The sequence below is a fragment of the Arvicola amphibius genome, chromosome 11 (genome assembly GCF_903992535.2).
Source record: "Arvicola amphibius chromosome 11, mArvAmp1.2, whole genome shotgun sequence".
In the NCBI taxonomy this organism is placed as follows: domain Eukaryota; kingdom Metazoa; phylum Chordata; class Mammalia; order Rodentia; family Cricetidae; genus Arvicola; species Arvicola amphibius.
The window spans coordinates 61256204-61266977 of NC_052057.2; the positions used below are offsets into that span (position 1 = coordinate 61256204).

General features: G+C 42.9%; 1 protein-coding gene across 1 annotated transcript; it reads left to right on the top strand.

Moving 5' to 3' along the window:
* The first annotated feature begins 1248 nt into the window (after positions 1-1248).
* Positions 1249-5135, top strand: Fabp4 (fatty acid binding protein 4). Its single transcript, XM_038347938.1, has 4 exons — positions 1249-1366; positions 3667-3839; positions 4455-4556; positions 5038-5135. Exons 1-4 carry the CDS (start codon positions 1294-1296, stop codon positions 5086-5088), a joined length of 399 nt encoding a protein of 132 aa, XP_038203866.1. The 5' UTR covers positions 1249-1293; the 3' UTR covers positions 5089-5135.
* The last annotated feature ends 5639 nt before the right edge of the window (positions 5136-10774 follow it).

Below are 10774 nucleotides of genomic sequence, written 5' to 3' on the forward strand. Positions count from 1 at the left end.
GGTCTTTTTTTTTTTTTTTTTTTTTTTTTTTTTTTTTTTTTTTTTGGTTTTTCGAGACAGGGTTTCTTTGCAGCTTTTTTTTTTTAGAGCCTGTCATGGAACTAGCTCTTGTAGACCAGGCTGGCCTCGAACTCACAGAGATCCGCCTGCCTCTGCCTCCCGAGTGCTGGGATTAAAGGCGTGCGCCACCACCGCCCGGCAAGTTGGTCTTTTCTTACGAGGCACACCCATCTACACTTGTACTGACTTACAGACCGTCTGCATGGCCGTGTCTGAGTGAAATCAGCGTGACATGGAGCTACACCAGCAAACCACCCCCTCCCCCCCAGTCTTCCAGTGGCTGTCTTCTGTCTTCAGGTGACATCCGGTTGCTCCACCCCTCCAGATGGCTCTGTCTACTGTCACCTCTCACAGCAACCATGGTGTCAGCCCACCGAGTGCTGCTTGCTCTCAGCACTGGCTTTCTTAACTGTCCCTTTGCACACCATCTTCCCCAGTGGGAGAGCAGGCTGATGCCCAGTGAGGCTTGCTGTTGAATTCCCTGTGGTCATCAGAGCGTCTGAGTCACATATGTATAAATAGCTGGACAGGGTGTCACTGTGCTGCTCTTCACACTGCCCTCCCCAAAGAAAGAGAACATAAGCCACATGCGCAAATGCAATTCTCTATCAGGCATAATACAAAAGTAAAAGCCAGGTTTAGTAATATATGTCACTTAACATACCACAACTATTTCAACATTATTTCACTATTTATTTTGCTATAATCCCTGAAACAACACTGTCTCAACAAAAGAGCCATTAAGATTAAGAATCTCTAAGGCAGGCTTTTTATCCTCAAATTCAGAACTAAGCACATTACTGTGATATCAGTAAAATTAAAACTCAACACAAGAGGGTCAAAGTGTGTCCCAAGGTAATTGTCTCCTCCACAATGTGGTAAGTTACATATGGAATAATAGGGGGGAAGTTCAATGCACTGAGCATTTAATAGTCAAAACAGGAACGTTTAAAATACACTGTTCCTGGTTAAAAATAATTGTACTCTAAGTCCAGTGATCATTGCCAGGGAGAACCAAAGTTGAGAAATTTCTATTAAAAACATGACTCAGAGGAAAAAATACAGGGGCTAGTAATGAAGGAAATGATCTGGGGTCACCCCCATTGGTCCCTGCTGCAGTCACATGGTCGGGACATCTTTAAAAGGGAGTTATTTGGACTCAAGAGGATCACTGCACCTTCCCTTCCCGCAGCCTCTGTCTCACCTGGAAGAGAGATCTCTGAAGTCCACAGAATGTGCGACGCCTTCGTGGGAACCTGGAAGCTGGTCTCCAGTGAAAACTTCGACGATTACATGAAAGAAGTGGGTGAGTACGGTGGGGTCTGGGGGTTCCCTGAGGAGAGGAGAGGGCTGGGAGCTGGCTCTGAGCTAGCAGCAGTTGCTGAGGGAAATGCTGTTTTCTGCTTGGAGGCTGCAGAAAGTACAAGAAAGAGCGTGTCCTAGAAGCCTCCTGAAGGAGGCTTGAGCCTAGGGCATCCTGCAGATGAACCAGCAGGGAGGGAATTCTTAGTGATCCGTAGAATGACAAGGTGTTGCCTCTGTGATTCACTTGGCTTTTTGTCCATTTTTAACATCTCCTTTTACCCAAAAATTTCGCAATAACTTTGAAAGAAAAATAGACTTTTTGTGTGACATAATTTGTGCCTTAAACGGAAGCCATGATATTGCCCATCTTAGAAAACATCATGTTGGAAAATACATTTCAGCATTTTTTTTTCTGTCTCAATGTCACGGTAGTCAAAAGCTTGACTTCAGGAAAGACTTTTCTTGGGGGTTACACATTCACTGGTTTGGGATGATGCCAGATGTTATAGAGCTAGTGAGTGATTCAGAAGTGGAGCTTGTCAAGTGAGGCGCATGCAGAGCGCCTTTCCCGTAGCGTAGCGCAGGTTCGGAATGATTTGTCTTCTGTCCCCACTGCCCACGTGGTGCTGCCGTGTGCGTACTCACCAAGCACCTCCGGCAGCAATATAGTGGCCGTCAGCCAGTGATGCTCTTTCCCATGAGTTTCTGCCCTGAACCCTTCTCTCTGGGCCTTCAGAGGTCAGATCCCATACCACAGAGTGTCTTCATTACGATAGGACCCCCTAAAATTTCAAAGGCTTACCCTTTCCCTAGTTACACAGTGGAACCTTTAGGTCATCTGTCAATGCAGGTCTCTTGTTTGCAGATAAGAAGAATGTCAGGAATTTCAGCTTGACTGATCTTTTGGCATATCGGCTAGATACCATTCAGTATGCTAATTACTTTGTACTGACCCACAAACACCAGGTTTGGACCACTTTTAGCTATTGACTTTTTGAAACAGTTATTTTGGACTTGTGATATTCATATCTAAGTTATAATAACAACACTTTAAATTGAGAAAGACTCATAATTAAAGGCAGTAAGATATTTCCTGAATGGAATTGGCAGCTGTAATTGCTGCACAGTGGGCAGGTATTGATTGCCTTCTGCCGTCAAATAAAAGAAGCAGCAGCTTTTCACAGGTTCCGCTCCTCTGGAATCGCCTTCAGCACCTCATCCCTTCCCCGCGCGGGCTGACAGTGGCAGAGTGAGGATTCAAGGGGGGAAATACATTCCTTTCTCACAGTGGTTACTTTTTATACAGAGAACCAAGTCGCAGGCTCCGTCTGCACCACTTGTGCTACGTTTCTCTCTCGGGTCAGCCTTAATTCTACCCTGCCCTCTCTCAGGTCAGCCTTAAATCTACCCTGCGCTCACTTCTAGCTTAAGCATTTGTGTTGGAAAAGTTAGCCCGGGTATGGTGTTGAAGTTCTGTGTAGCCCGTGTAGAGGGAGGAAGCTGTTAGCGTTCATCTAAGGCTGTAAGTCGCTTACCCTCTGCAGGAAAGCGTTTCCCTCATTGAAACAAACAAGGCTTGAGTGACTGAGAGGCAAAGTGCTGGTTCCCAAACTGTTCTAAACGGCGGAATTCTGATTTCCTGAGTTCAAAAGATTTACTGAGCTCTCCTTAAATTTTCCTTCCACATTTTTGGGAATGGTATTGGCACTCTAAAATGGCACGGTATGTAGGAACCATTTTTCCTTTTAGAGAAATTAATCAGAGATCTTCATTTCATGAGGGAGTGATGTGGGAAGGAAGCCTAGAAAATTAGTCTTGGCGACACATGCTAAGAAAATTGGGTTCTGTACATCAAAATAGATGAACTTCTAACCTGCTCACTCTACATCAGGCCTGGTCTCTGACTTTAAGAGTTTTTTAAAATTACAACTTTTTATATTTACGAAAGTATGAAATAGTCAAGCAGTCTCAATCATAAACACAAAATAGAGATAGATACGTTTACATATATTATTGCCATATTATTACAAGTATGTTATATATAGAAAACACATACAGGTCGAGGTATGAAGATTAAATCTCTTTATAGACTAAGCTGAAGTCAATGATGAGTCTCCTGAAGCAGAGAAAGGGAGAAGCTAAGAGTAAATCTGATGGATCGCTCTTGAGAGTGTCCTTGGGGATTAGGACCAGCACGCTTAGCTGCGTAGCTTGTTTTAAAGGAGCCTCATGTAATTTGGCGTCTGTTTCTTCATGGACAAAAAGTGTGTAAGCTTCACATGTTTTCTGTCCTAACTCCAGGCGTGGGCTTTGCCACCAGGAAAGTGGCCGGCATGGCCAAGCCTAACATGATCATCAGCGTCAATGGAGATGTGATTACCATCCGGTCAGAAAGCACTTTCAAAAACACCGAGATTTCCTTCAAACTGGGCCAGGAATTTGAAGAAACCACCGCAGATGACAGGAAAGTGAAGGTGAGGACCGTGGAGCCAGTGCAGGGTGAGGGCCTGGCTTTGGATGCTATGGCCTGTAACCGCGATTTCAAGACAATGGGCGGGCAAAAAGTTCCCTCTGAGCTCCCACACCTACACTGTCACCCTCAGAATGAGGATGACACGTTACTAAGTTGTCCTGATATTAAAAATAATTAGCATATTTTGTGTGTTATACAGTCGTGTCTATGAAGTAAGTTAGAGCAATAAAATTTTAGAGGTACTTTATAAAAGAATAAAAGCCACTTTAATGCCACCACTTCCACATACGCTTTGCTATCTAATTCCTTTCGCAAGATAGTCTCTTTTTTCTAATTATAATTTTATGTTCTATGTGTTCTATTTCTGTTCAAAATAATATATGTTGATATACATATACATGTAAGTTCTACATTATTGTTTTTAAGACACCTTCCTTCCTTCCTTTGTCCCTCCCTTCTTCCCTCCCTCTCTTTCTTTTTCCTTTTCTTGTTGGACTATATTCTTGTCGTTTCAAGTAAGGGCCTCAGGATATTCCTCTGAGCCAAGATTCCATGTTCTCAATCTCATTTTTGGCATTCAGATGCCAACTGCAGTCTCCTTTCCCTGTGTCTGCAGAGCATCATCACCCTAGAAAGCGGGGCCCTGGTGCAGGTGCAGAAGTGGGATGGGAAGTCCACCACCATAAAGAGGAAGCGAGAGGACGACAAGCTGGTGGTGGTGAGTAGCCTGCATACCTAGCTGTTGACCATGGTCTGGCCTCAGGACCCTCACTCTACTTTAGCAAGCTCACCCGATTGATTAGAACAAAAGGTTCATTTGCAGTATTTGTTTATTTGGAGCTTAGGGTGGAACCTGGGCTCCGCCCCTCTGGGCTACTCCTCCCAGCATGGTTTCCCCTGCTTCCCCTCTGGTGTCACAAGCTGCCTCATGCACCACCCTCACTGGAGTGTGTTCTGTGCTTCTGCTGATAGTACCCACTTACCATGGAGATTTTCCAGCTCCCTCAGAGAAAGACCTGCATCTTCTTGGTCTTTGCATCATCCTAATGTAGTACACTGGAGGATGGATGTGCAATACAAACACAGAATTTTAAAACATGTGTTTTTGTTGAATATTATTTGCTTTCCAACACCGAGAAATAAAAACGTTTGCACATGGTTGTCTCAGTTTCTGACCATGGATTTGTGCCCGTGTCTAGGAATGTGTCATGAAAGGCGTCACTTCTACCAGAACTTATGAAAGGGCGTGAGCCAAGGGGAGTGGCCCTGGACTGAAATTTGCATCGAGCTCGACAATACTTGGTTGGATGTATTGTTTTTAAAAAGATGATTTCCCACTAATTAGCAAGCAACTAATTTTCCCTGAAGCTGGATGTTATTGAATATGGTTGTGTTGATTAAATAAAACCTTTTTAGATTTAGAAAGTGGTGCAATAATATTTTTATTGTGTGTCTAATTTTATTGTGTATCTACACATAATTCAGTGAAGAAAATAGAAAAGCTGCATTATTATTTTGGTTCTGATAAAAGTAATAAGATCTATCATAATATTGCATGGTAGAAAAGTCAGTGTCCATGAAATGTCCCAGATAAGAGAAATTATATAGGAACCAAGACTGAGTATTGTGCCCTGCTTTAACATACCTAAGTTAGAAGCTATCTGTCCAAGACCGGGGTAATTTTAAACACAGCGCAATTATCCATATCCATGTGATTCAAGCATGCACATTCATATCTGCCCTGTCCCGGGGCATTGTGATTCAGCAGTGCTGTAGAAAAGCACTTTGGTCTCCACGTGTGTGTGTGTGTGTGTGTGTGCGTGTGCGTGTGCGTGTGTGTGTGTGTATGTGCGTGTGCGTGCATGCGTGTGTGTATGTGTGCATGCGTGTGTGTGTGCGTGCGTGCGTGTGTGTGTGTGTGTGTGTGTGTGTGTGTGTGTGTGTGTATGTGTGTGTGTAATAAAGGAGAGAGAGAAAGAGGTTCTTATTACGTAGCCCAGACTGGTCTTGAACTGCGGTTTTCCTGCCTCAGCCTCTGATGTTCTGCAGTTATAGGTATGGCCCAGCATGCTCAGCTGCTCTGAAATTCCCAGTCTAAAACAGGAGATCCAGTCAGTCTTTCATTACTTTAACAAAACTTTGAGGCTGTCTGCTTTAAAAAGAATAAATTGCCAGGTGGTGTTGACATACGCCATTAATACCAGCACTCCAGAGACAGAGGCAGGAGAATCTCTGAGTTTGAGGCCAGCCTGGTCTACAAAGGGAGTTCCAGGACAGCCAGGACTATTACACAGAAAAACACTGTCTCAAAAAACCAAAAAAAAAAAAAAAGTTTCCTTAGCTGAAGGCTGAAAGGTCAAGCTTGTGCAGCCCCGAGAGTCGGCTCTGACTGAACGGTAGGTGTTATCATGGGAAATGATAAGGGAGAGGGGCATCTCCCCAATACACAGCAGGGAGGAACCATTCTTGTCATGAACAACAACTTGTTCTAGCAGGACCCACTAATCTCATGAGAGGAATTTCCACACACATTCTCACCCACACTGACCTAACAACCTTTCAGTAAGCCCAACCCTTTGATGCTCCCAGTATCTTAACACACCATGCTGGGCATGCAGCTTCCAGTACTAAAACCTTCAGGGAACAAAACACATCCAGTCATAGCAACACGCTGTGCCTAGCAGTTGTACAGAAGCCATGCCAGGCATCCCATAATGTTCATGCTAGGCAAGTATGACATCCTCGTTCATATCAAATATGCAATAATGTTCAGTGGATTCAAACATTTATGCTTATTATCATCAGCCTTTTTACTCAAATGCAAACCTCTGTGGGGTCACTATATCTAAAACATCTGTGCACACACAGGCGTAACAGCAGTGAGGTCTGAAATGTATGCACATACACACATGCAATAGCAGGGAAGCTTAAAACTAGTGTTCATACAAATATAACGGGTTTGAGACACTCTTGTACACACAAAGACAACCCTTGGGTTTCTCAGGAAGTGTATGTGTGCAGATGTGTGCATGTACTTATGTGTGTTGCATGCATGAAGCACCTCTACATTGAGGTTTTGCACATATAGAGTAAAACTTCTAAATCACAAGGTTTATATTCTAACAAGACAAAACTCCATTTGAGCGCATAGTTCAGGGATAGTGAGGGATATGCTGAGTGACACGGCAGATGCAAGAAAGCAAGTGTAGCATCTTCCTTCTGTCTCATCTGCAGATGTTAAAGGAAAGTCATCCTGGGGTGTGGAACGGAGGTTATTTAGGGTAAGGCAGAAGTGTGGATTGAACCAGAGCCCACCATATAAATATCTTCAAGTATCATACTACCTCACACTGACCTCATCCAATATGTATAATTAATACATGTTAACAAAAACTGAGAAGTATTAAATCTATACTCTGTTGTCATTGTGATGTCTTCTTTAGAACATACTTTCAAAGCTGTTCATTTTCTGCCCACCCATTGTATGCATAACACCCTGGTTTAGAGGGACCACAGAAGACATTAGGTTCCTTGTCAAAGAATATTTTTAAATCAAAAAATAGTGAGGCCCACAATTTGGGTTCACTAGAACTGTGTAGGGTTGTTTAGAATAGTCTTAATAAATATTGACAAACCTGTAGTGATTTTATTTGTATTTTAATAAATAAAGCTTGCCTGAAGATCAGAGAGTAAAACAGCCCCACTGGTCAATCTTACAGACCAGGTAGTAACAACACACACCTTTAATCCCAGTAGCCACACTAGTTTGCCATAGAAACTGGGCAATGGTAATGCACACCTTTAATCCCAGCCCTAAACAGGAATATAAGATGGAAGTAGACAGCTTTCAGACATAGTCTCAGGCTGAGGATATTTGAGAGCAGGATGGGCATTTCAAATTGAGGTAGAGGTAAGAGCCAGGGGCTGGCTGTTTTTCTTTTCTGACCTTCAGGTTGAACCCCAATATCTGTCTCTGAGTTTTTATTAAACACGCTACACAAATCAGTATTTATTCATTAAGTATAATAATCACCGGTTTGCCAGTATTTGTTAAGAACAAACGCTGGTGTCCGGCCCTTTGCATGATGTACATCTCTGATCACCAGAATGATCTGATGGGAGGAGTCGTTGTTTCCATGGAGACGTGGAAGCTGAGGCTCAGAGCACTAAGACAAAGGGGGAATGGGTGTAGGATTCTGCAGTTCAGCAGTTATCCTGGCAGGAAGTAGGTCTGGAGGCCATGTGTGGTACCAGAACCCGATGAGTCAGAGTTCCAGGGGATAAATTCAGTCCTTGCAATGTTTGAGAAGGCACAATGGAAAACACATGATAACTAAGGTTAATATTGGTTGGTTTCAGCTCTTAACACAGCAGCAGAACAATTAATGTATAATCCATGCGTGTTAATAAACATTGTGCGTTCTGATGTTGATATCCCTGGTTAGATGCCCTCTTTACAGTCCACAGCCATTCGTCTTCTGGGTCTCTGCTCTACAACTAACACCTTGATGGAGAGAGGTCAGAGAAACGAGCCAGGCACTGCTCTTCAGGCCATGGGAGTCCGATGGGCCCAAGTCTCTGGAGCACACATCCTCAAAGAGCTAAGATGAGCCATAGTATTTTGGTTTGAAAATACTGTGAACTTATTTATTTTTCTTTTTTAAATACTTATTCTCCCTCCCTCCCTCCCTCCCTCCCTCTTCCCCCCTCTCTCCCCCTCTCTCTCTCTCTCTCTCTCTCTCTCTCTCTCTCTCTCTCTCTCTCTCTCTCTGTGTGTGTATGTGTGTGTGTGTGTGAACATTCTTACTGAAGCACATATACCACAGTGTGTGTGTAGGTCAGAGAACAACTTGCAGTTCTCATTTTCATCATGTGGGCCCCAGGGATCGAACTCTGGTCGTAATGTTTGGGAAACAATCGCCTTTACCCACTTAGACATTTCTCAGCCCCTGGAAGTGTGTTTGGATTTATGCTTGCAGCTGATGACTACAGAAGTCGTACACAGAGGCCAGCAGTCACACACACACACACACACACACACACACACACACACACACAGAGAGAGAGAGAGAGACCTCACTTTTGTAGCCCTGTCTTAGACTGAAGGAATCCAAGGTATTAAAAGTTCCTTTAAATGCAGGATGTTTATGTGGCCAGCTCTTCTCCATTCCATCTTTCTGTTCTCCCCTTTCAGGAACCAGTCCTTAAGACTAAGACATTCAAAAGAAATCTTCTGGAAGAATGAAACTGGGGGGACACAGTAAAGGATTAAAAAAACTTAAAACATTAATAACCTTAGCTGGGCCATGGTGGCACATGCCTTTAATCCCAGCACTTGGGATGCAGAGGCAGGCGGATCTCTGTGAGTTCGAGGCCAGCCTGGTCTACAAGAGCTAGTTCCAGGACAGGCTCCAAAGCTACAGAGAAACCCTGTCTCGAAAACAAAAACCAACCCCCCCCCCCAAAAAAAAACAAGAACAACAAGAACAACAAGAACAACAAAAAAACACCAAAAAACCCTCCAAAAAAAACCTAGAGCTCAGATAAGACCTGAGGCAACTGTTAATCTTACTTCTCAGGTTGGTCTCTAGCAAAAATAATCGAAATGAAACAAATCAAGAAAAATGCCAACAAATCCTAGGGAACAAAGGAGAAAAACATTTTGTTATCAGAGCCATAAAGCAAAGGTTTGATTCTGGCCAAGTCTCGACAGTGGCACTGGCCATACAAGCCAGAAATCAGACAGAAAACTAATTATGGCAAGGCAGTTAACGAATTTGATCATTATGGCTACATGGATAAAGGCAGGGGACACTGAGCATATCAACCCACCCCAGGAGTATGGATCTGAGCCTCAGCTGTAAACAGAGAAGAAACTGAGGGAGGGCAAGCATTGTATGTAACCAACGCTCTTAGTCAAGGTTCTCACTGACTGATAATTGTCTTAGTCCTGGTTCTGCAAGGTGGCTTCAGTGAGGTCTTCATCGGTAGAGAGGACAGTCTAATGACCCCTATGATTGCCTCTGTTTATGGAAAAGCCTTGCCTTTCATCATTATCCAATTGATTCTAATTAGGAGTGATCTTGTCCTATGGAGATCTATCTGAAAGGAAATACTGTTCTTAGAACCCAAAGTTATTTTAAGCTTATAACTGTAGGCAAAGTTTTCCTGTCCTAGGAGCTGCATCCAAATTACCACACAGAGACTTAATATTAATTGTAAATGCTTTGCCAATAGCTCAGGCATATTACTAACTTGATCTTACATTTTAAGTTAACCAATATTCCTCTTATATGCTCTTCAATCAATGTGGTACCTTTATTAGCATGGCATGCTCATCTCCTGGCAACTCTTCTGACTCTGCCTTTCTTTAGCCTGTCATTCTCAGTTTGACTTTCCTGCCTGACTTTATCCTCTTCAGCTATTGGCCAGTCGGCTTTTTTTTATTAATCCAATCCTAGTGACATATATTTACATAATGTACAGAAGGATTATTTCACAGCATAGAACAATGGCTGGACAATTCTAGACACTTCTAGACACTGGAGATGGACATTATGAAAATTTACAGCTGACTATCACTGCAAACCTTGACAGACATTAAAATTTTAATACATCTATGTGTAGAGTTGAATAGGAATCTAACCCAAAGTAAAGAAGGTAAATAAACACAAAGGCAGAGAGGCCAAGTGTCAGCGTTAAGTCACTGATTGGACATCTATTAGACACAACTGAAGAGTCCGCATTTTCTAAGATCTTACTGCAACCTGATTACCATAGTTAGTACAATACTAGATTTGAATATCCAGTTTCCAACATCAACCACAATAAAAATCCCAGGACTTGCAAGGAAATGGAAAAAGTCTACTCAAAGACTGAAGATGCTTTTTTAGCTATAAGCCACTGCAAAAATAATTTTAAGTCTTAGCAGACATT

Excerpts from the sequence above, each read along its gene's own strand:
- Fabp4 (XM_038347938.1), top strand. The coding sequence starts at position 1,294 with ATGTGCGACGCCTTCGTGGGAACCTGGAAGCTGGTCTCCAGTGAAAAC. Across the intron at positions 1,367-3,666 it reads CGATTACATGAAAGAAGTGG|GCGTGGGCTTTGCCACCAGG; the intron begins GTGAGTACGGTG and ends TCCTAACTCCAG. Across the intron at positions 4,557-5,037 it reads AGGACGACAAGCTGGTGGTG|GAATGTGTCATGAAAGGCGT; the intron begins GTGAGTAGCCTG and ends GCCCGTGTCTAG.